This window comes from Pezoporus occidentalis, unplaced genomic scaffold, assembly GCF_034315485.1.
Source record: "Pezoporus occidentalis ecotype Australia unplaced genomic scaffold, CSIRO_AGI_Poc_V1 ctg10, whole genome shotgun sequence".
NCBI lineage: Eukaryota > Metazoa > Chordata > Aves > Psittaciformes > Psittacidae > Pezoporus > Pezoporus occidentalis.
In genome coordinates, this window is record NW_026912779.1 from 2,453,795 (window position 1) to 2,479,138 (window position 25,344).

General features: G+C 46.7%; 2 protein-coding genes and 1 long non-coding RNA gene across 5 annotated transcripts in view; 2 read left to right on the forward strand and 1 right to left on the reverse strand.

Annotated features, from left to right (window-relative positions):
• The window catches only part of CCDC85A (coiled-coil domain containing 85A), an 83,870-nt gene extending 68,145 nt beyond the window's left edge, over positions 1-15,725 (forward strand). For 2 of the 3 annotated variants that reach the window (XM_062609446.1, XM_062609464.1), the window contains one exon: positions 13,691-15,725. In XM_062609446.1, the coding sequence (XP_062465430.1) occupies positions 13,691-13,780 (90 nt within the window). In that variant the 3' untranslated portion in view covers positions 13,781-15,725. Of the gene's footprint in view, positions 1-6,800; positions 6,921-13,690 lie in introns of all 3 variants that reach the window. The other variant, XM_062609437.1, reaches the window with a different exon arrangement.
• Positions 1-25,344, reverse strand: part of EFEMP1 (EGF containing fibulin extracellular matrix protein 1) — a 378,486-nt gene that overhangs the window by 228,349 nt on the left and 124,793 nt on the right. The gene's annotated exons all lie outside the window — the stretch shown is intronic.
• LOC134159044 (uncharacterized) overlaps positions 18,711-25,344 on the forward strand; it is a 65,390-nt gene continuing 58,756 nt past the window's right edge. The window contains exon 1 of the long non-coding RNA XR_009963012.1: positions 18,711-19,808. This is a non-coding gene — a long non-coding RNA (uncharacterized LOC134159044). The remainder of the gene's footprint in view (positions 19,809-25,344) is intronic.

Consider the following 25,344-nt stretch of genomic DNA (forward strand, 5'->3'; position numbering starts at 1 on the left):
GCGAGCAACTTCAGATAACTGGGAACAGGAGAGTCCTCCCAGCCCTGGTGCGGTGCGTAACCACTATCCGTGCCTCTTGCTGCGGGAAGCCAGATCAGGATCTGGCATCCCCATAGCAATTAAGTGCAGCTCTCCCTGGGTTTTCATAGGGGTTGTATTTCAGGGCTGATAAGCTCAGCTGGAAAGTTATGGAAATGTGGACATCTGTCATGTAATGACAGCGAATGCATTTGCAAAAGATCTACTTGGCAAAGCACCCAATTTAAATTGCTTCAGTGCTTGTTTCATCGGAGGAGGGAGCAAGAGGCAGAGATGGAGAATTGTCAGAGGTTTCCCCCTTCTAACTCCTTGTCCTTGTAATTGAGCTTTACCTTTAATGAAGGGGAAAGGAAGCGTTGCCAGGATGCTGCTTTCTGAGCGAGCAAACTGCATGGGACAGTGGGGCTGGATGCACGGAGCTGAGCTCCGGCTTCCACAGTGTGCAGCACCAACGCCACGAGGCTGAACCTTCTGCTCTCTTTCAGGGCTTTTCTGCCTGTGTTTCCTCACTCTTTCTTTTACCAGTCTTCTGGTCCTTTTCCATCTCTTCTTGTTGTATCTCTTTCATTTCCACTGTTGTTTCAGGCACTTTTGGGGGGGTTTGACCCAAGAAGTTTGCCTTTTGCAGTATGTTTCACTGTGAAATGGCAGGCATGATCCTTAGGCACACAGTAGTTTATTATTAAGCCCTTCTAACATTTGCATTTCCCTCTTTTTCCCCCCTTCCTTTAGACTGTCACATTTTATTTCAACCCCTTTCCAATTCTTTCAAAACCCTTTTTGCTGAGCTCTGTGTGTTCTATTTTCCCTGTGCATGGCATGGGTTTACTTATAAATCTAATTAGAAGATGGGAACTGTTTGGTTAGCATTTTTTTCTTGTGCAATCTGTGTTATTCACAGCCCAATACTGTTTGTCTCCTCCCTTCCATAGCATGTAGGAGAATAGGGAATCCTTCAACCAAAATGTAATTAAAGCCCATTGAACAAACCCACGGTATCTCATCATGTCATCAAATATTTGCTGAAAGTAAATCAACTGCATCCACCCACCAGGTTCTTTCATGTGCTCTCCTCCTCTGTTTAAATTAATAGGTCATTAATGTAGTGACTTACAACAGCTGAGGCTCTGACCGAGGTCTTTGTCTCTGGGAGCACCAAGCACAGTGCTTTCACCTTGGGTTAACTGAATGGGAAGAGCTTATGGGCTTGGTGTGAATCCAGATACAAATTCAAGGAAAACCCACTTACAACAGGAGTTGCAGTTCAGATGGAAGAACAGATTTGGTTTGGGGATTTTTGTTCCCAGAGTAATTCCCAAGGCCTGGAGTTGCATCACACTCATTTTCTAGTAGAGCCCTAGTAGAGTGGAGTCTAGAAGAGTCTGAACCTTCCAGATCTTAAATAGTGGTGGTCTTTATATCTGTGGCCTCTGAGAGTTGGACCTGCTACAGCCCAGGACCTTTTCCTCTTACACATTCATCAGCAAAAGTGGTTTATGAAGGACCAGCTGAAGATGGTTGCTTCTGAAGCAGCTTGGGCCATTGGAAGGTGTCCCTGCCCATGGCAGGGGGTTGGAACCGAGTGAGCTTTAAGGTCCCTTCCAATCCAGACTCTTCTGTGATTCTATGAAGGTGTGTAGCCAGCAGTGGTTTTGGGCACTCAGAAATCTGAATGTGCTTCAAACAAGTCGTGATGCTGTGTGGATTGTGGCAGCAATATGCACAAGTAGAGGTTTCTCCTGAGCTCTTTGGGAACAGGAGTTCCATGGTGAGTAACTGCAGCAGTGTAAAATTGTGTATTTTAATTGACAGGAATGTTCCTTAATACAATTGTTGCAGTTTTGTGCAGTGTGTTATTAATCCAGCACAGCACCACGCTGCGGTCTGGTGTTTTCTGGTTTCCTTTCTCCTGCCTGCTTGAAACAAGGCGACAAACACAGCCTGTGTTTTCTTTGAGCTAACCATGAAAGTGAGGAAATCAGAAGCAAGCTTCCAACATCAGGTAGTGATTGAACTGGTGTGGCAGTTACCCAGCAGGAAGGATATACTTCCCAGGAAACCACTTGCCTCTGGGATAAAAGGCTGCAGGAGGATGAGGTCTGGGGCGTTTGAAGTAGGTCTCCGATGGTAAGTGAACAGAGCAGTGCCCAGTGGACAGGAAAATCGTGTTCTCTCAGAAGCTTTGGGGAGGTGACTCGAGTGGCCTTGGGGCACAAGGAGCTGTGGCTCTCCCTGCGTGCTGTGCCGTGGGGAGGTTGGGAGTCAGGCAGCAAGCGGAATGCTTCCTCCGGAGGGGCTGGGAGATGAACCGCCATGACTGGAGCTGCACAGCGTGCTCTGCACTATGTGGGTTTCATTCATGACTGCCCTTGTCACCAGTAAAGACTGGAAAATGGTGGGGTTTAGTGGCTCAAGGAGGAAAGCTCATGATTAGTTCTGTCCATCAAATACCCTGTTCTACACAGGGGTCTTTATTGTGGCTGTGACCAGGGCACAGTGCAGGGTTTGCCTCTGCCTCTATGGGAGAATGGCCTGAGTATCCCTCACATTTTGCAGGGAGTGTGAGGGAGGTGCTAAATTTCCATTCATCTCCTTTTTTGTTACGTGATATTGTGGGGCTGAGTCAGATCTCCTGTGCCTTCTATTCACTGGAGTCACGTGCTGGCATTAGATATTGTGTAGATTTACTTCCAACAGAAAATGGATCTACGCATTTAGAGGTTGCCCTCTCTTTTCTTTATGAGAAGCTGTACATGGGATATTATGTGGGTTCTGCCTGCCTCAGGCAATGTGCTTTCTGCAGCAGTGTAATCCACACAGAGTACACTTCGGAGGAGGCAACATCCAAACCATGCTGTAGCCTGGGCACAAGGGCTGGCAGGGGCAGAGGGGGTGGTTGGCAGTGTAGTATGAGTCCATTATTTGTCAGATGTTGATGTTTGCAGCACTGTGTATTCACAATTACTCAATATATTGAAGTTAATACAGATTAATATGCACAGTTAATGCAGATTTGCTAGCCAGGCAGCCAGCAAATGAAAGCAAATGTGAAATTCTGTTTTAGCTTTTTAGAGCTATTGGGAAGAAAATAGGCCTGGAAACAGCCTACCAGCTTGCAGATCAGATTTGCAGTGTCAGGTGATGTGTCCTGCAAGTGTTAAGAAATTAATGCAGGATCAGACAATGGTTTATTTCACAAAATTATGTAAATATGTTCTTAAATTTATTTAATGACTTTATTTAATAAGTAAGTCATGAAGTTAATAGCAGTTAATCATTCTCTGAGGGGAGACTGAGCTGAGCTCTTAGGCAGAAGCTCTTCCCTGTGAGGCTGCTGAGGCGCTGGCACAGGGTGCCCAGAGAAGCTGTGGCTGCCCCATCCCTGGCAGGGTTCAAGGCCAGGTAGGACACAGGGGCTTGGAGCAAGCTGCTCTAGTGGAAGGGGTCCCTGCCTGTGGCAGGGGCTGGAGCTGGATGAGCTTTAAGGTCCCTTCCAACCCAAACCAGGCTGGGATTCTATGAATCTGTGATTTCAGTGCTATGACTTCATCCCTTCTGTCTGATTTGGTTCCACTCGCACAGCTTTGTCACTAGATAATAAGTGGAAGGTTCACATGTGTACACATGGGATGCCTTCTTTGAGTGGCTGAATGTAAGTGCCATGCGTGGAGCCAGAGAATAGGAGGAAGGGAACAGGATTTCTCCTCTCATCCTCAAGGTCCTGCTCAGGATCCAGTTGAAACCTGGGTTGGGCAGCAGCAGAGAAGGGGTTCAGTGCAAGGAGGTTCAGGTTGAGTTTTGGTGGAAGGTTAAACATCGCCATGCTCCCCACTGGCAAGCAGCAGCTGTGATGATAGGTCTGAAAAGCACACTTCTGCTCTCCTAAGGCACCTTGTTTTCAGAGAGCTCCACTTTGGCAAAGTGCCTTTTCCTCTTGTTTTGCTTCGCTGCCTCAGAAACTCATAACACCGTCAGTAGCACTGAAGTGCCTTCAGGCTCACAGGACTTGAAGAACAAGAGACCCACATTCAAGCTGGTTCCATCCCCATCCCCTGCTGCAATAAGCTTCCTCCAGAAGGAAGGGACAGAATAAGCAGGCAGAAGCTATCCTGCCTTTGTGGAGTCGTATCCCCTGAGATGAGAAGTCTCTGAGCTGAAGGATGGGACTTCAGGGCTGCAAAACCTGCCTGGTTTTTAAGGAAAAGCTGATGTCTCTCACCAAGGACAGAGGGAGAAGGATGCCCACGGGGGAAATACTAACTTTCAGTGTCCTACCAACATGTGTTGAAGTCCTGCCTGCTTAAAGCACGGTGTTCACAAGAAGTTTCTCATTCTCATGAGATGCAGATGGCACAGAAGAGGCTGTGAGGATGCCTGGAGGGAAGGAGGCCTGAACTCTGAGAGCAGCACAATTCACAGGAGCTTTGCATTTGCTCGTATTCAAGAGGCTTTAGATGTACAATCTGCACTAATATTCCCAGACTTTTCATAGCAATATTTGTATTTTACCATTCAAAACTGACTAGAAATCTTTGCTGGCTCTGGAGTCAGTAAAAGAAATAGAATACTTTGACTTATAAAAACCCCAAAGCTGACTGAGGGAATTTATCCTAAACCAGAATTGCTCCAATCTGCTTTATTACCCCTTTTCCTTCCCCCTTTCATTTCCTTTCCCAAAGTATAGCATTAAGTCTGCCCGGTCACTAAGAGATCTATAAATCCTGCCCAAAGAAAAATAAGTCCTAAACCTCCCTCCATATATCACAGCAAATTGATAATAGTCGTTCCTGGGGAGAAGTGAAGGATGATACACTGCACGCTGCCCTAAGTGTGTGCTGTTATTGTCAGCCTGGTTATGAGACCCATTAGTCCCCACTCTTGTGGTTCACACAAGCATCCATGGCTTGGCAGGAGGGCGCCATAGGAAGATGAGTTTCTGTATTAAATGCAGACTTAAGGTACCTTTTCCATGGGCTTAACACATGCAGCAGTCTCATTTTATTACATTTTTTAGGGTTTTGTACAATATGTGAGGTTCAGTCCTGCAGACGCTTGCTGGGCGTGAGTCTGATGTGTGTCCACAACTGCCTGACAGGAGGATGGAGCCAGGAGGGGCTGGGCTCTGCTCCCAAGGAACAAGGGATGAGACAAGAGGAAACGGCCTCAAGCTGCACCAGGGCAGGTTTAGATGGAGCTGAGGAACAATTCCTTCCCCAGAGGGTGCTCAGGCATTGGAACAGGCTGCCCAGGGCAGGGCTGCAGTCACCGGCCCTGCAAGTGTTCACAGCCCGTGGAGACGAGGCCTCAGTGCCATGGCTTAGTGGTGGCCTTGGCAGTGCTGGGGCAATGATTGGATTTGAGGAGCTTAAAGGGCTTCTCCAACCTGGTTGATTCCATGATTCTATTGCCAGCAGTTGCAAGGGTTCTCCCTGTGCTCTGCCCCATTGGCAGCATTGGTTACAAAAGCCTGGGTGTATCTTGAGGAAGCCATGCGCAGCAGACAGACCTGCTTTGGACTAGGGTTCTTTCCAGTTACACATTTTCAGGTAGTCTGGATCTGTGCAGCTCAGCTCATGCCATCTCTCTGTGCCCTTCTTCTCCCACAGCCACCTTCATCTTTCCTATTGTTTAGATTATAGACCTCCCCCCAAAGACCGCAACGTGCTTCGTGCTTGCTCAGCGGGGCACATTAGCGCACATCGGGGCACTGATCCTGATCAGAGGCTCTTCCCACTGTCATTATTTTCCCTTCAGAAATGCATTTCCCACACATTCCAGCAGGAATTACTGCTACATTATTCCTTAATGTTTCCTACAGCGGTTCTTTGCTTTGTAAGAAAGGAACTTTTCATCCCTCAGCCTTTGAAACATTTTTCTTCTTTATTTCTCTTTGTTATAAAACAAAGTTCTACATGAAGAATGGCAGTGAAGAGCAGATCAGGCTGAAGGCACCTCAGAAGGATCCCTCCCACTGCAGCTATCACATTGCTGTCCATGCACGCAGCAGGGGTATTTTTAGCACTCCTCTGAAGCAGGCTGCTTGCTCAGGTTACCTCGGCACTGCAGTCGCTCCAGGAGGTGCTTTACATCCTGCAAAGTTTGAGGTGACTGTGCTGTAAGAGTTTATGTAGCTTGTGTTTGTTTGGCAGCGTCCTGAAGAACCCTTCAGGTGTTCACTGGGAGGAGGAGCCCCATGAGGTTGTCACTGTTGGGTATAAAGTGACATCTCAAGCTTAAACAGGGGAGATTCAAACTTAAACAGGGGAGATTTAGCTTAGATCTAAGGCAGAAGCTCTTCCCTGTGAGGGTGCTGAGGCGCTGGCACAGGGTGCCCAGAGAAGCTGTGGCTGCCCCATCCCTGGCAGTGTTCAAGGCCAGGTTGGACACAGGGGCTTGGAGCAAGCTGCTCTAGTGGAAGGGGTCCCTGCCCGTGGGAGCAGGGGTTGGAGCTGGAGGAGCTTTAAGGTCCCTCCCAACACAAGCCACTCTGTGATAAGAATTTTTTACTACTATATCCTAATTTTTGCAGCTATAGTTGCCTTTGAGGGCCTTTTGAGGGTGTTTGGGTGTCACTCAACAGTAGCACTTGTTCTGCCTCATGTGGATCTTGGTTACTGTGGCACAGAAAGAGGGGCAGTTTGGAGCGAAACATGCCTTCAGTGCTTTTCAGCCTTTTAAAACAGAACAGTAACTAACTGACATCTGTTGTAACTAGTTGCCAACCCTTTTCTTTATTAAATAGTCTTTAATTTCTTGTGAAGGATCCCATTAGGATGCCAGGAGGGGCGGAGGGGAGCTACTGCTCTGCAAACGAGGCAGCTAGCGTCAGTGGACATGGCTCAGCCTCCCAGCAGTCTGACTCAGTGGTAAATGCTCTGAAGGTAACGCTCCTCCGGTACAGTCCATGCCAAACGTCCTGTCTGTTCCCCAACACGTGTCGTATTTGTCTTGGCAACATTCCTGTGGACACCACTGGGATGTTACTGTCATGAGTGAGATTGGTGTTCTGTTTGTCACCCATTGCATCTGTGGACTGTGTGTTTCTTGGGGCAGGAATCTGGCCCTTACAACGGGGTCAATGCCAGTTGTAGCTGCTCTCCACACTACTTACACGTGTACAGTTTTATTTTGAACCTGAAACTGGTGGTTTTCCAAACGAGGAAATCTTTCTACTTCACCTAGGATGCCTGCTTGTTCTCCAGTGGAATATGATGGATTCCTGTAACCCATGCAGAGAGAAATACTTTAATGCAAAGATAAAGCCAGTGTGCATGGTCTATTGATGATAAAACTAGCAGGACTTTGGGCTGAAGACCATGCATCATGATCCCAAGGTCAGTGCTGAAACATCTTTGAGAGCAGATGTGCTTTACTCTGAAGTCAGGGTTGGATTGCACAGACCTGTGTTGTATTGATGAACAGCAATTGCCACAAGCAATCAGAGGGGGAAATCTGCAAGTTCTTAACCTCTGTTAACAGTGAAACTACTGCAATTAATGGCACTTAGAAAGCTGTTAAAGATGTGATGGTTTATCAGCTGATCCGAGTCAACCAGTGGCTGAGTTCCCTGTCCTACCACAGCAGGGGCATCAGCTGTGTCTGTGCTCCTCCAGAGAGGATCAAACCCTGATGGTGAGCTGAGCAGAGAGCAGGGACTCCCTGTTCCTGCCTCCTGGTGCTGGCTCTGATGTGAACATGACTGTTGCCTGGTGCTTTGTGCACATCTTCCCCTGGACTTCACTCATCAGCTAAACTGCTTTAATGTTAATTTGGTTAAGTGGGTGTTACTCCTCACCTGTACACATACTGCAGGGACATACTGGTTCCTTGGAGGGGGAGGGTCTGCACTCCTTCAGGGGAGAACTGGAAGGGATTTTGTAGACATTTGCTCTGGTTTGGGGCTTCATGGAGATGCTCAGTGCACAGCAAGAGCTCTGGAGTGCTGTTGACTTGCTGAGTTTATGCACAGGGTGATTATCTTCCACATGGCTGGGTGACATTGACTTCTCCTCCATGAAGCCTGAGGAAATAGGTTTATAGGAGTGATCTGTGCACAAATTACAGCAATCAGATCCCTTCCTGTAACATAAAACCTGGGCACAGCAATGCCTCACCGCAGCCACCTCGCCTGGTTTCCTGGCATCCAAAGGGGAAGCAGCAGCAGCAGAGGGCTTGACCCATCTCCATGTGCACACAACTACAAGTCCCTTCTATAATGACCACTACAGCCCATGTCCCCAGTCAGCAGCACTCTGCCTATGAGTGCACTGGTCTTGTCCTTGTACAGGAGAGGACATGGGATGAACCAGCACCATTCCTGGCTGGTGAGGAGCTCGCTCCAGCAGTGCTCAAGTTCCTGTGTGTATTTCTCATATATTTCACCTGCTGTTGCCCAGAAAATAAAGCTATGCCAAGTAATTCTGTCAAGAGATCATGCATAATTATCAGGAAAAGCCTTCTGTAGTTCTTAAAATTCCCCTTGGCAAAGACACTTCCCTGAGTGGACCCTTTAACAATGTGCTCTTGTGCAACCTGTAATAGCTGGTTGGTGTAAGTGAAATACTGGATCAATGGTTGATACATTGGTTGCTGAAATGGACTGGTAAGAGATACACAGAATTTAGTTCAATATGATGTGAAAGCTCAGCCTCAAGTTTGCTAGGAGGTATTGCAGCAGGCAGAGGTAGATATAAATGATGCTGGTATATTCAAAAAGGAAAGTGAGCTGTCAGCTAAACACACTGCCCTACCTTCCCCCTTCCCAGCCAGGGAGGAGACCCTGCTGGTTCCCAGAGTGGAGCAGATGGGTTTGATCCTGCCTGTCTCTGGGGAATGCAGAGCTCCCACTTGCATCGCTCAGCAGAATCAGATGCAGGAGGAAGAGCAAGCCAGCCTCAGGAGCCTGCTTTTCCTTACTCATTTGGCCATTCGGAATTCCTGAAAGAAAGAAACAGTTGTTGTTGCAAAACCTCATTGTTGGTGCGCTCCCCTTCTGCGCAGCAAGAGATCTAAAGAGCAGGAATGTGTTTTAAAGGGGCAGATCCGGAAGAAAACAGAGGGAGGTCATTGATAAAAATAGTCTGGTTTTCTCCTGAGTAATGAAGAGACTGCAAAAACCAACCCTATCTACCTGTGCCTCTTCCACTGGTGGAGACAGTGGTGAAAGGGAGGCAAAAGCTTTGCCATGCGGCTGGTCTGATACAGGCTCTTCTATGACCTGATCCAACATTCAGGGTGGTTGAAAGGAGAAATTGCCTTGTGCACCCTCATACCGGGGCCTTGGTGATGCTCCCCAGCCTACCAGTGGTTATGGGATTATTCCCTATGTGCAAGTAGTATCCTTAGGGATATATAAGTAACTATTTCATATGGCAAGATGTGTTTGTTTCCTCTTGCAAGTTGTATATGACCATCCTGCCTGCTTGTGCATGGAGGTGCACATGTCCTGCACAGTTTGCTTTACAGACCAGGGTTGTATTTATGGAATGATGATGGTTATCTAGTCTGGCTTCCTGAATAACCATGGGCACAGCCTTACCTGTGAAACTTGCCCTGGGTTTTCCTATCCTGAGTTCAGTGTCACCTACTGGAATCTCCACTGTGCATCTACAAATGGAATTGAGGTATGCTTTAATCAAAGGTCTGAGGGTAAGTATAGGAGCTACTGCAGAAAAGTGAGTGTCCTGTGGTACCCAGGCAAGAAGATTTACTGATCCCCCCTGCCTTGCAATCCAGAGCACTGTACTCACTCTAATTATGTCTAAGTGCAATTTTTTGCTCAGTTGCATATGTATGCCCATACTCAGGAGGTCCCATGAAAGTTTAAATCTACCACTGCTCTTATTTGTGGCTTCAAAACAGATTTATAAAGTAAAATCTCCTTTTATTAAGCATACACTTGCCTTGGAAGCTTAGGAAAATAGAAATCAGCAGGTTATTGTTATTAAAGACTCCTAAAACTCTTACCACTACCTACGTGAGACACAAAAAGCTGTGGCCGGAGCAATGTGCTGTATAAGTTTAAGGTGTTTCATTTTCTATTCCACAATGAGCCTGGAAACACCTGAAAATGCAAAGTACTTCTGCTTAAATGCTGACAATAAGCCCTTGAAGATGTTATATGGAAATCAAGTCAGTGACTGTTTCTGTAATGCAATTACTGGTTTATTTGGAATACTGTCATTTTAACGTGGCGGTCAGTATTGATCACAAAAGTCTATGTGTGGTAATGTACCTGGGATGAAGGACTGTACGACTCAGCTGACCTGGATTCATCCTTTGGAAGGATAAGTCAGCTGCAGTCTGGCAGCCTCAGTTTCCCCATCTGAGCAATGGTACCTGTGAACTTTCCTGCCTGCTCTATTCCTTTGCAAATGATGGATACAAAAGCAGTTTCTAACTAATACATATTTAATAGTAATCCATAAAAGTCCTCGTGGTGTAAGTGATGCCACTTCTAAAATGCTAACTTTGACATGATCAGTTCTGTTTTGTAAATCCCGAAGATACACCTGGATTCTGCCTTGTCTCTTTGTTCCCCAGGGATTGAAAGCTCTGCTGCTGGCACTGAAATACTCCCTTTCCTTTTGACTTCTATAATCTATGTCCGATTTGGCTATTGATATATTACACTTTGAAAACACTTGGTTATTTCCTCTCTGGTTTTGCTTTTTCTTATGTTCATCTAGTCAATGTTAAATGTGGACCTGTGCTAAACTAATTCTAATGTTTCTTTCTTTCGCATTCTCACTGCAGTTCCTTCCTGTTTGTAGCTCACTGTTTTGCTGCAGCTTTATGCACCGTGGGTGTTTTACATGAAACATTTGCCACAGCATCATTTTGCCTGTAAAACCAGCGGAAAGATGACAAATTTCATTTTGGGCTCTATAATAATCCCTGCATAACTTTGGTGCATCGTTTTGATTTGTACAAGAATGCAATTTGGATGTATAATTCATATTATAGAAACTTTATGGAGCTATATGATCATGTTGATATTTCATTAAGATAATGGATGTGGGAATTCTCTCTTCAGGATGTGCATATGGTATTGGTACTACAGCATCAACATATTTGGGAATGTTTTTGCATTGTATTTATATATTTGTCTTATGAGAATGTAGGAATGTGTAGTAGCAGGTTTAGAGGTAGTTTATTTTTGTTCTTACAAAAGGGCTGCAGCAGGCTCACTTGGGCTGGGAGCCAAAGGGAAGATGCTTTATGCCCTGTATGATTGGTGGGGTGGCTGGGAAAGAGGGAGTCCAGAGATCTCCACAAGTATTTGATGAAATACCATGGGCTTTGAGTGCTCCCCATCCAACAGGCAGTGTAGCTGCTCTCCCCTGCAATTGGGGTCCAGCTTTCTGCCTGGCTTCCCCATCCTTTTACTCTGGTGTGTTGGAAGTGAGCTAGAAATTAATTGCCATGACTGTATCATGAACCTTACAACTGTCCTTCATTCAGTCAAGGTTTCGGCTGAAAATCTGAGTGAAAGCTGTGATACAGGGCTATTTGTCAGAACTATTTAAAACATTTAGCAATGCTTAAGCGTTACATTTTCTTTTCAGTGCTTGTAAATGCAAAGTAATTCCATTAGTGCTGCTTGTGACAGGTCAGTGTTGAACTAGTGAACTGATGACATGTACAGCTACCATGATTGTGCAAAGAACTGTACACATGCCAGCACAAAAGGAGCTTGGTGATAAATTTAGCCTGTATCATCCTGTGTTTCTGAAAAGGAGGCAAAAGTCCTGTGATGCCTTCAAGACTCAGGTACCTGTTGCACTGTGTGCACAAGCAGAAGTGGTTGCTGATAACAGAGTTCTCCATTTCCCACCCATAAAAAAGGCATGAGTATTGCTTCTGACCCACCTGGGCAATTCTGCTGAGGCTGCTGGCTTTCCAGGGCTGTCTGGTGTGTGTTTGTCCCCTCCTTGCAATCAGGCTCATTTGTTCAGCTGGAGATAAAGGATTAGTTTATTATTGTGTCAGCATTAGCTGCTTGGTAAATATTGCCTAATGTTTATTGACCAGAAAAGTTGTTGAAAGGCAACGTGTGGGTATAGTGTGCCTCCTCACAGAGCTATCCAAGAGACCTTTCCTTTTGAGAATATTAACTTAGGAAAATCAGCAACCAAACGTTGGAATCTCATCAGACCCAGCCCTCCACCATTTCCAATGGGTCTGCCATAGACAGCTGATGCAGGAGGCTTCACTGAAAACCCATTTTCATGCTTTCACCGTGGCAAAATGTTTCACAATACATCAAACATAGCTAAAAGATGTTTTTGTGATGGTAACTTCTGATTTTAGGCTACAAGAAGCTGGTCATATGGAAAGTTTGCAGGGTTTGGGTTGTGCCCATCCATTAGTATTAAAGACATTTCCCTTTAAAGGACCTTAATTTGTTTGGTCCTGTGTAACGAGATGGTTGTCATTGCTTCCAGTCTTATACTCAGGTTTTCTTCAGCAAAGGCTCAGAGGAACTGGGTTATTTTCCCACCTCCTGCACAGAATCACAGAAGGACCTTGGGGTTGTTCTGCCTTTGCTCATCAGCTGTAGGAGATGCCTTGTCAGGATGTCAGCTTCCCAGGATCCAGCTGCTTTGTGTTTATTCAGTTCCAGCTAATGCCCCCTTTGCTCCTGGGCTTTAAGCACTGTTAAAATACAAATAATAGGTAATGACAATGGAAAACAGTTTTTCCCTTCCTTGACAGTCCTATGGCTGCTGGTTCAGAGATTAATGAGGGTTTAGCAGCCGTTCTGCTTTAGCTGCTTGCTAGTTGCTACTTATTAAACAGAAATAATTGTAAGTTGCTATACACAGTGTGGTGAGCACCTCTCTGGTTTTGGTGGTCCCTGGAAGAGATGCTCAGTGATACATCACAAGCAGCTGATTCTCCTGCTTATAATCAGTCCACCTTTTTAAACTTGCCTAATTGCGGGAGGTGTAACTTCCCTGCATTTCTAATTCTGTAGTTGTAATGTGAGTGCTATGCAGTTGTGAATGGGAGTAGATGTGAGCCTCAGGAAGGCAACCTTTATAAAGTATGGTCCACACAAAGAAATAAATCACTCACTTCTACTGAATTGCAGATTTTGCTCTGGTTCAGCAAAACTCACAGGCATGTGTAGAACAGTGACTACAGGCACACTTCCGCTGAGCTCAAGGAAGAACAAATGAAATCAGCTCTTTTAATGCCTTCCTTGATTGTAAGAGAACAAGTAAATTCTTTGGGAAAGAGCAGAACCGCTCTGTGCGTTTGAAATGGGAAATGTTTAGGCTCCTTTGGACTGAGCTTCGTGCTTCTGAACTGCATTCTGCAAGAGATGCATTGAACAGAGTTTCAGCTGAGGCCTGGAAATGCCCTCAGTCTTGGACCTGAAGCATAAACCAGCCTAGTGATGCACGTGCCAGTTCATCTGTCTCTGTTTATAACCATTTTTTCCTAGAAGCATGTGCTTTCTGTGTTCAGAAGCAGTGTTGTACCCCTTGAGAAATACCCTCTTCTCCTGTTGTGTGGCCCTCCCCTGTGTCCTTACCTGTGCTGCATGGTCTGCGCAATGCGTGGTGTTTCCGGATGCATGTCTGTATGAACAGTGGTACCTCTGAGCTGGTGATAACAACATCTCTTCCATCCCTCCCTTTAGGTTGTGTGGAGGAAACTTGGAGATGCTGCAGGGTCGTGCCCTGGAATTAGACAACATTTGTCAGGCAATCAGTATAAAGGACCTATGTAAAAGGCCCTGAGGAAATCCTCTCACTGAAGAGAGTTTGAACTGCTGATGAGAGCGAAAGGACTGGCTGTGTCTGCAGCAACTTCCAGCTGACGACAGGGTGTCTGTGTGCACTGCAAGAGACTCGGTTCGAAACTGGTTGGGATTCTCCCAGAGGTCTCCTAGAGGAGCCGTGCTGTTGTCCGCATCCCCTGAGTGCTGCTCTCTGGGTATACTGGCTACTGCAACGCTGCCGCCGCATCGTCTGCCAACACACCACATGTAGGAGCACTGAGGTATTCCCACCCTAACTCAAGAGAATCGGGATTCTGCAGGAGTTACATGATATAAGTTTTCTTTTGCTTAGTTACAGTGAATCTTTAGTCAAATCTGAACGACTTTGCCACTGGATTTAATGGAGGTTTTCCACCAGACTGGAGAGACGTTGATAAACTGTGCCTTTGCTCGGCGCACTTATGAGAAAGTCACCTCTTAGTAACTCACCCTGCAGTCTGTAGAGTATCAGTTAATGGTGCTTAGGCAATTTCCAAGTGATTGTTTTTCCCTTTGGTAGAATACCTGCCTTTGGAGGTGCTAAAAGACCATCAAGTCTCCTGACCAGCCAGTAGTGTAGCATAACTACAGTCCTTGTAGTGAAACACAATTTCTTTCTAAATGGAAGTACCGATAGCTTTCTTTTCGATTCACTTTGAAGCACATCTTCTGAAGACGTGTAGGATGTTGGCAGCCCTTTACTGAACAGAAGACTTAGGGATTGCTATTACAGGTCTCAAATCAGAGTGGTTTTCTGGAGAGTATTTTCCAATTGTCAGGATGCTGATTTCTCCTGTTTAATTTTGAGACACGCTGGTTTATTTAACAAGAGCCTATAAGGATCTAAACGATTGCACTGCATTATATATAAAACAAAAGCTTTCCTTGCCAACTGTAGCGTTCTTTCAAAGGAAAAGGTTTTATTATACTCAGAGCATGTCTTTCATTACTATGAGGCAGAAAGCTCTTGTTGAGATTGCCTGAGACTTGACCAGACGGCGCCCTAGATGTGCTTAGTTTATTTTTATCTATGTGTATGATACTAGTTGTGTGTAATGAATTGCAACAAATAGGTATTTTGTGTATATCTAAAAGCAGCGATAGTTTCATGTATGAATGTGCAACAGGCTTGTGACTGAATGCTGTTGCTTAACTTTTTACTATAGCCGAGCATCAAAAAAAGACTAATAAAAGTTAAACATAAAAAATAGGAATGCAACAATTCCTGGGTTTCTGGTTTGTTCTTGGTTACAAAGATTTGAGCCAAAGGCAGAACCTCTGTTTTCTCTGAGCTTGCAACATGCTGTATTCGTGGGCTATCTGCAGTGGAATGTAGCTGGGTTGCTGTACAATCTTTTGTTATCTAGGACTATGATGTAAATCTGCTAATTGTCTTCAGAAAAACAGTGTGTTAATTTGCAGCAGTAATTCTACTGGTTTCTGTTGTTAGTTTTACTTGGTACCATTCAGTGTAAGGCCTCTGATCCGGCATTGCTTTCTCCTTTTGAGGGTAAAACTCCTCTTCAGTCCTTCTCCTTGAGTTGGAAATGCAGAATCTGGCCTTCCATTCCGAAACCTTGCACTCTTGCATCGGTTCTCCTATATATATAACCCAGCCCAAACAGCTCTCTGTTATCTTTACATGTTGTTTTCTCCCATGCCTATTGTTTGCATAGTTAAACTACAATTGTTGTATTCCTATATCTATCTCTATGCGTGTATGAAACGATGTAAAACCCGTACTTGTGCCTGCAGGATGGATGTGCAGGGGCTAACCTGAGGGACACTGGTCTTTTGACATGACACTTGTGTAAATTTTGATACTGTATTAAAACTATTTTTTTACAGTTCTGCATACGAGTGGGTATCAAGTATCTGTGTTCAGTTAGCAACGGTAATAAATTATACCATCTCACACTGTTTGCTCTCCTTTAATGACTGAAGCCACGAGGTGCTTGGCCTCCCATGAGGTTTGCTGGGAAGGAGCCGTTTGAAATGTTCCCTGCTTGGTTGAGGAATGAGCTGCACGTTGTGGGGTTTTGTTCACTTTCTCTCCAGGTGTCTTTAAAATCACTGTGGACTCGCTGCTGTCTGTTATGCTAAAGGAGGTAGGTGCTGTATGTATGATTTATGGACCGCGGGGAGCCAGGGACATGGGTTAGTGGTGGCCTTGGCAGTGGTGGGGTAAAGGTTGGGCTTGATGATCTTAAAGGTCTTTTCCAACCTCATTGATTCTGATTCTGTGCAGCAGCTCCAGGTGGCCAGGTAAGGCGTTAAGTCCCCAGCCCTGCTGCAAGGGCAGCCCCAGGGCATGTGTGCTGGGTTTTCCTCCCTGCTTCTTGCAGTGTGGCTTTGAGGCAAGATGAGGCAACGTGGAGCTCCCGCAGCTGTTCTGCTCAGGTAGGACACACAGGCATGTTGGGGGTCCTGGGGAGGCTGGTTGTGTCCCGCTGTGTGTCTCCTGTGCCCAGTGCATCTCTGGATGCCCCTGAACCAGCCCCCTTCATCCCGCTCCATGGGCTGTAGGGGCAAAAGGAAGGTGCTGTGAAAGGGCTGCCTGTCACTGCTCATGCTGGGAAGCAGAAAAGTAAATTTTCTGGAAGAAACCCAAACTCTGTACAATCAGGATCTTGAAGCTGTTAAATTGTTCTTTGTTGCCCCAGGAAGCTGTGGCTGCCCCATCCCTGGCAGTGTTCAAGGCCAGGTTGGACACAGGGTCTTGGAGCAAACTGCTCTAGTGGAACCCGTGGCAGGGGTTGGAGCTGGGTGAGCTTTAAGGTCCCTTCCAACCCAAACCATTCTGTTCCTCTATGTTTAAATCATGTCGGGGGTCCTGAAAATGTGGCTTACTAAGAGGAGAAAGTGGGTGGTGTGGGGAGAAAGAGGTGCAGTGCTCTTGAGGGTCCTGTAGCCTGCTGATAGGTCTCTGTGCTAATGAATAAAAACTGCTGTGGTAGTTATGGACCTTCATCTCATCCGATCTGCTCTCTTCCCACATGGTTAGGTGTTCTTCAGGAAAACATAATCTTGCCAAGCCTCATGAACTTCTTGTTCAGTTGTTTTTAGCATAATCCTGCTTCAGTTGAAAATCTCCAAGTGTTGTTACAGGGCCGTTCCCAGCTTCTGAACTGAGCATCAATGAGCTGTAAAGTTCATGATGCGAGTGAATTTTAAATAGCTCTTGCACAGCAGATGTAGTGGTGGATTTCACATTCTGGACTGCAGAAAAGCTGCTTTGCTGAAGGATTAGGAGATAAAGAATGGCAGTTTGTTTTCCAGCAAGTGAAAGGTTCCAGTGAAGCCTGTTCCCCAAAGGTTGCAGTTGATGGACATGTTTATGAACACAGCACAAAGCCCTTTGGAACGCTCTGAGCACAGCCACCCCAAACAGCCCCTGCAGCCCCCAGCCCTGTGCTCCTTTGTGCTGCCTGAACCTCTCAAACACCAAATGCCCCTCAGGCTTTCTGTGTCACTGCCAGGTACCTGCCCAGTGAATCCCGCTCTTCCCAGGGCACTGCTTCAGTTAATTCTTTATGTGGTTTGGAAATAAGTCTCTGGGGTGAATTCCTTATACCGATCTCACCCGTGTGATGCAGAAGAAAGTGGCTGAGCCTCTTTTTCCCCCCACTTTCAGGGGAGGGAAAAAATCTTGATACTGTCCTTCATTTTGAGTTGCTGCAGAACAGACCTGCAAATGCAGCTGCCAGGTATATAATGCCAAGACCTCCTTGTAACTCCACACTTGTGTTTTCCAGGCTTGGTGAGCCACGTACACAGGGACCCCAGCCATGCACGTCCCCAGCCAGCTACTAGCTCTGTGACTCTGGTCATCCAAACCTGAAGGTAAGAAGAGCTGACTCGATAGCAGCTCTGCTTGGGATGAGGAAAGAGTTTCTGCATTATTTAATCACCCAGCATTTGCTGGGCTGCCTCATAGTTCTGGTACTTTCTAGCATAGGTAGTAACGACCAGAGGTGAATAATGGGACAGCATTTACCACAGTTGGCAAATCACCTCTGATATCCACAGTATTAGGAGTGAGGGGGAAAGAGAAACTGCAAGAGGAAAAAAGGACAGGTAACCTTCTTGCTAGTAATGACTTTATCCTCTCTTTTGTCTTTCCTCTTTCTCATTTTTCTTTGTTTAGAAAGAACCTCTCCCCCCTCCTCCTTTGCTGACTCCAGACTCTTCATGGTTTTGATTTACCCCAGAAATAGCATGGTGTGACTGAGATTTCCAATATGTGGAAAAGAAACTTCAGTTGTTATGAAAAGCCAAATGCTTTTGGCTTTTCAAAAAGATCAGAGAGGAGAGAAAAGCTTACAAAGACTACATGGGATGCTCCTGAGCACTCCTGCTGACTTTGATGGAAGGTCAGGCAACCCAAAATGGGTAGTGTGAATGAAAATAAAGTTTAAAATAGTCTTATAAATAAATAATAAGTAATTTTAAATAGTTTTATAAATAAATTAAAAAATAGAACTATCATGTTTCAAAAACTTGAGAGATAACATGGACCAGAGACATGAACCTGACCTGAATGTTTCTTAACTGAGAAAGCTCAGACACTTCCATGGGGGTAATTAGAAAATTGAGACATACTCATTGGGAATGATGAAAATACAATAAAACTAGATTGTATTAAATAAAACAATATCTTCTGATATTAATAGGAGGTCTTTGCTGGCCGTGCTGGAGCCAGGCTATGGGGGGCTGCAGCTCAGGCGTTAGTGAGTGGTTCTTTTCACGCTACCGACTGGTGGGGAAGGACCTCAGGGACTTCATTGCCGCTTCCATCTGAAACAGCTTCCTGAACACCTGGCTCCCAAAGAAGTGCCAAAATAATACTAATGTATTATTTAATGTGTTTGTTAGAACATGATACTTACTCTTCACTTGCATCAGAATCTGTCAGAATTATCTCTTCAATGCAGTAGCCATGGCCCTGAAGTTTGAAGCTTCTTTGGTGGGTTTTTCCCAACTACTGTGAATAGGTTGAAGTGAACTTTAAAGTCATTTATTTATAGGTCTTCAGATGAAAAGTAAAGGAAAAAATAACCCTGGGAACCCATTTCCAGGTTCTGAAAAGGAAGACGACAAAGGGAAGGGGGATGAGGACCTGTCTTGCCAGGATCCCGGCTGCAGGTGCACCTTCTTGCAGTGTTTAGGGGACTAATGGGTACAGCTCCTTTTTTATGCAACCCACCTGTGTGTGGCAATCACAGAGGGCTGAGAGAAAGGCTGTGTGAGAAAGAAGGTGCTTTAATGCTTTCACATGTGATCTTATTATGTTTGTGGGTTGGGTTTGTTTAGCACTGCTCTTGATAAATGCCAGGGGACGGGGTTGGCCATGGGCAGTGGTGGTCCCTGGGCCTGAACACCTCAACCGTGGGGCAGGAGGAGGTTGATGTCATGGTATTTTCAGGAAGCTTTGCAAGTCCCTGGGGACACAAGGACATCTTGGCTCAGGCAAGCGCACCGAGCCCTGTTGAGCCGTAGCATCACTCACGGCTTAAGTGCAAAGATCACAGCGTGAAAGGGAAACACTCTCTGGGGGTTTGAGGTGGACTTTCAACATAGGATCCGGTTTGCTGTCGGAGTGGTGGGAATTGGCCAGAGCATCAGTCTGTGGCACAGGGCCGTCGAGCTGCTCTGTTTTCACAGGCATTAGAGCTCATCAGAGAGGAAACACACAATCTAAAAATACATTCTCTTCCTCCGGCCGCTGCAGGGAAGCGCTCGCAGACTGCTGCACGTGCCCATTTAGAAAGGCCCCGAGCACCCCAGAGCCCACCCTGCACAACCTTGAAAATCCCAGGAAAAGCTCACCCTGCAACACGGCAACGTTTCCATGGGAACTGTTCCTCTACTCCTGCTACTAAAACCTATGGCAGGAATGATAACAGGACCCAATTTCTGCACCAAACTACAAACAGCGAATGCTACAAAGGGAAGCGGTAAAGAGCAGGAGTGGAAATCAACAGAACTGATAAATGAGGTGCGTGTCTCTCCACAAAAACCCCACAAGCACATAAACAAAGCCCTTGGGAGGTGGGGGGAAAATCATCTTGATTATAGCACATCCAGCCAACATAAACCCCATGGATTGTGTGAAATCAGGTTTGTTCTTCTGATACGCAGCAGGAAACTCTGTAGCAGATCAAATATGTTCAGGGAGGCTGTCTTGCTAATTGCTGCTCCTAGCTGAGCCAAAGCAAACTATTTAGACAAAGGAGAGAATTCACTTTTTCTTTAGTATTAATTATGAAATAGCATGTCTGGATGGGCTTTCAATAACACTGTGTTTCCTGGGGAAACAAAAATGAAGTTCTAATCCTGTGAAATAATTGCAGAATTAACACCTTGCTCCAGGCTGGAACCCCAACATGTGCTTACAATTAAGTGCAAGATGAGTGAGGTCTTGGATAAGACCTTTCCTTCAATCACAGCAGATTATGAAACTCATTTTAAAGCCCTCTTTATAAGCATTCTTGTGTGTTCTCACTTACACGGGTGTTAAAGCAGCGCATTCTTTCTGTTGTGGCTTTCACATTTCCTCTTAGTATTTCTTTTTTAAGCCTGTTGTTATGGTCATTTTGCTCCTCACTAAAGATTTGGCTTCTCACTAAAGATTTTGCACTAGGTATTCTGGGGCTTGAATGGGGCATTTGGGCGCTTTGTGCTCATTCTGTGCTGCCAAGAGCCTACCAAACACTTACTGCAGGGTTTATTTTCCTCCTGTGCTTTCCTCCTGCTCAGAGCAGCTTCGCTGAATATTAGCACTTGTAGCCACAGACAAATGAAACCAAAGTGGCAAGGAAGAAGCTGTGATACTGAATGCCAGAAGGTTAACCACCTTCCACACCTGGACAACAGGAATGGGGTCACTGATGTTCTGGCTGTGTGGTCGTGGGGCACAACAGAAAAGGGGAGCAATGATGAACTTGTAAGTATGTGCAGCCAAGCTTGTAGGAAGATAGGAGTAGGAACTGGCTGAGGTTGAAGGCTGCTTCTTACCGTTGTGTAATGGCTCATAGTGATCGCTCTCTTAGGTTTAGCTTTCTTTGACACCAAGCTTTGAATATGCCTAGCTGCAAAAACTGCTTCTTGAGGGCCTTCTACTCTGGGAGGTGCCATCTAGAAGGACATCTAGAAGGGAACAAGAGATCACAAATAGCGTGAGGACCTCTAAATCACAAGCTTTCTGGTTCAGTTTCTGCCTCGCTGAACCACGCTGATCCCCTCTGCCCTTGTTTAGCTGCACCACTGTCCATCAGGTCCCTGCAGAGATGTTATTTTGTTGGGGCACACAGTGTCACCCTGCTGCATCGGGGTACTGTGCCTCACTGGCAGGCCTGTGGGCAGCTTTAAACAGTCATAGGTCTTTAGGACTGGAAGGAGAGTGTATGTTAGATGCCTTTTAATGCTGAAAACACTTGGGAGGAAAAAAAGGCACATCATATGTCATAACTATTGAGCCTTTCAGAATGATGCATGAATTAAGAGCCACTACTGAAGTTACGTGCAGCATAGTAAGAGAATAATATATACTATTAGTTTCCTAGTTGCCAGGATCAATACTTAGCTTGGTACAGCCTCCCTTTTGCTGAGGTGCTCCCACGTGCTCTGTGGGTCTGCGTGCAGGTGCACACCTGCACACACCAGGCTTTATTTGAGGGTCACTGACAGAAACAGGCCTTAGGTTAGGTGAGAGTCTGGTGCGTGGTGCAGTTAGAGGGTGTTGTGGGTTGGGTCTGGTGCAAAGTCCATTCTCTGCTATAATGCCCCAAAGGGAGTGTATTTCTTTTCATAAGGCTCCCAACACAGTTTCATAGAATCATAGAATAGTTAGGGTTGGAAAGGACCTTAAGATCATCCAGTTCCAACCCCCCTGCCATGGGCAGGGACACCTCACACTAAACCATGGCACCCAAGGCCTCGTCCAACCTGGTCTTTCTCACTTTCCTGATCAAAGTAATGGAACCAAACACTTAAAAGGAGAAACCAGAATAAAATCACAAGCAAAAAGGTCTGTGACCAACCTGGTTATCTCTATCTTTGCATTCAGTGGCATCTGAATGAGTGATTCTAAAGTAAAACATTCTCCCTTGGGATAGTCTGCTCCCCACAGACAGGTAGAGCACCTTGTGTCCAGATGAGGTAACCTGTAGCTAAGAGGACTCCAAAGCTTCCTGATTTAATCACAGCAAATCAATTATGTGTACCTATTAAACAAAACAAAAGATTTTGCCTCCAGTGATTAATTCTAGCTAGAAATTGTTGTTAAAATATTCATCTTGGTTTGCTAATGGCTTTAAAAAGGGGGGAAAAGGTGAAATAATGATGAATGATTAAACCTTGTCTCCATAAATCCCATTAATTACATTTGGGGAAAAATGAAATAGATGTTGAAGGCAGTATGCTCTCAGATGGCTTCACTAGAAGGGCAAAGCTACATAATGGGCAAATTACTGTTTGTTTCTGTACAGGAAAATAGCCACTCTGTATCCAAAGGGGTCACAAACCCCATTGTTCAGGTGAGTCCCATGGGGAGAACCTGGCCAGCTTGTCCCCAGACCCAGGGCTTAATATGGCAAAGCAGAGCTGCCCCCAAGCAGCATCCTTTGCCTGTTAGAAAGGGCTCTTTGGGCTTGATGCGCTGCACGTGTTTGGCAGCCATGGGCAGGGAGAAAGGCAGGAAGGCAGTGGTGTATTTCTGTAATCATAAATTATGCTGTATGTTACCTGGAGTTCAGTCTCTATAAATCCTGCATTGACCCTGATTGCATGTGGCTGTAATTAAGCTGTCCAACAGAGTGGGTCTGGCTGGTGATTACACACCGGGGCCTGACCGCACGTGACGGCAGGGGAAAGGGGTCAGGCACCTGAGGACCTCGACAAGCCTCTTGTGACCAGATGAGCTGTTACCACAGTTCAATCAGGCTTTGGAAAGCACACCGAAACAATTCCTAACAAGTCAACAGGATAGGAGTGGCCTGCAATCATCTGCAGGGGAAGCTGTTCCACTGGTCCTGGCATGTGCCTGCGGCTGAGTGCCAGCAAGGAGCTGTGTGGACCAGCCTCTTGGGTCTGCAGATGTGCAGGGCTCATCTCTGTGCGCTGGGCACCCATTGCCCTGTGTTTGATCCTCTTGGATCATCCTCACAGTGAAAAGACTTTCCTTATATCTGCCCAGCGTTCCCACTTGTTGCTTGTCCTTTCACTGGGCACATGTGGGGAGATGTATATGCCTTGTGCTCCAGCCCCTTGCCATCCTGGTGGCCTCCACGCACTCATTCCAGTGTATCCATCTCCACCTGGGGAGCCCACGACTGGACCCAGCACTCCAGATGTCTCACCAATGCTAAGTACACTGGAAGCATCACCTCCCTCAGCCCTGTTTGATAAGCCTTATAATGCCGTGGAGACAAAGACTATGTTGGTACCCTGACAGAATGGAAATGACAGGAATATTCATACATAGCATCCACAGAAACGACAGGAATATTCATATATAGCATCCATAATCCATATGTGCTTACGTTAAGTAATAACGTTACTGTGTCCAGCAAAACGTCTCTGCGGGTGCTAATGGAGAACTGAGATGGATGTAAAGGCAGACATGTGCCAGCACTGTGCAATAAACCTGCTGCTCTGAACTCGTTCTGGAGACACAGTCACACTGAAAAAGGAACAGGACTACTCCAGACCACGCAGCTCCCTTGGCCCTTTGAAGCTCTTCCTTGTCTCAGATGATCGGTCCATGTGACCATATACTTGTCTTTTTCCCTGCTAATATCCATGCCCTAGCAGGAAGAAGGAACAATAGAGAGCAGATAGCTTTTGATAGCATTCAGGCAGTGATCTGATCTGCTCCTGAGCCCTGCTGAGACGACAGCAGATAAGGTTTTATCTTTGATCTTGATGAAATAATCGATGCTCAGCATCCTTCAGCACTGCTCATGCGTCGGGTGAACATTTCCTCCTCTGCTTTGGTTCTGTGCTGTTGCCGAAGGGACCGAAGGGCTCGTTCCTGCCCACGTCTCCGTCCCAGGGAGCTGCCAGCGGGTCCTGAGGCCTCTTGCTTGCCTGGTTAGTGCTGTGGGGTGGAGGTTTCATGGCCTTGGGACCAGCTGACCATGGCAGGGCGCCTGTAGGGATGGTGAATGTGACCCTGCCTGTCACCGTGGCACCTACCCTGATGTGAGCAGCAGCCCAGGGAGGGGATTCTCCCCCTCTGCTCTGGAAGACCCCCCCCCCCACACACAGCCCTGATCCAGCTCTGGGGCAGCAGCACAAGAGGGACATGGAGCTGTTGGAGTGAGGCCAGAGGAGGCCATGGGGATGCTGCGAGGGCTGGAGCAGCTCTGCTCTGGAGCCAGGCTGAGAGAGCTGGGCTGGGGCAGCCTGGAGAAGAGAAGGCTCCTGAAGGGGAGACCTGAGAGCAGCTCCAGTGCCTGAAGGGGCTGCAGGAAAGCTGGAGAGGGGCTTGGGACAAGGGATGGAGGGACAGGCCAAGGGGAATGGCTTGAACCTGCCCGAGGGGAGACTGAGCTGAGCTCTTAGGCAGAAGCTCTTCCCTGTGAGGGTGCTGAGGTGCTGGCACAGGGTGCCCAGAGAAGCTGTGGCTGCCCCATCCCTGGCAGGGTTCAAGGCCAGGTTGGACACAGGGGCTTGGAGCAAGCTGCTCTAGTGGAAGGGGTCCCTGCCCTTGGGAGCAGGGGTTGGAGCTGGAGGAGCTTTCAGATCCCTTCAACCCAAACCATAACACGATTCCATGTGGCAGCTCTGATATAGCCACGCTCCGCGTATCTCTCGCGCTCTATACCTCAGCACTGGTGAGGGCAGCAGGGCTGCGGTGGCTCCTTGCTCCTTGCTCCTCTGCCCTCCGGTCTCTCAGCGCTGTTTCTTACAGGACTCCCTTCCCTCCCCTCCCCTCCCCTCCCCGCTGGCCGCCATTTTGTGTGTTCCCATCCGGGCTCCCCTCAGGTGCCTGTGACGACGCGGAGGGGCGGGGCTGCCGGAACCGGCTGGAACCGGCTGGGGTCAGCTCCGCCTCTCCTCAGGGAGCGGGAGGCGCCTGGACGGCAGCGCCCGGAGCAGGTACTGCTCAACGTACATGTGTTTGTATATAAATATATGGATTCTCTGGATATTATATATATAATTATTAGTGATGGAACACCTTGTCCTTGGTGCCATCTTAAGGCATATCAAGGATAAGAGGGTTATGAGGGGCAGTCAACATGGCTTCACCAGGGGGAAATCATGTTTGACCAATCTCTTAGCCTTTTATGAGGAAATAACACGGTGGATGGATGACGGCAGAGCGGTGGATGTGGTCTACCTTGACTTCAGCAAAGCATTTGACACAGTCTCCCACAGCATCCTCAATTGAGGAAGTGTGGACTGGATGATCAGGTAGTGAGGTGGACTGCGAACTGGCTGAAGGAGAGAAGCCAAAGAGTTGTAGTCTATGGGGCGGAGTCTAGTTGGAGGCCTGTAACTAGTGGAGTGCCTCAAGGGTCAGTACT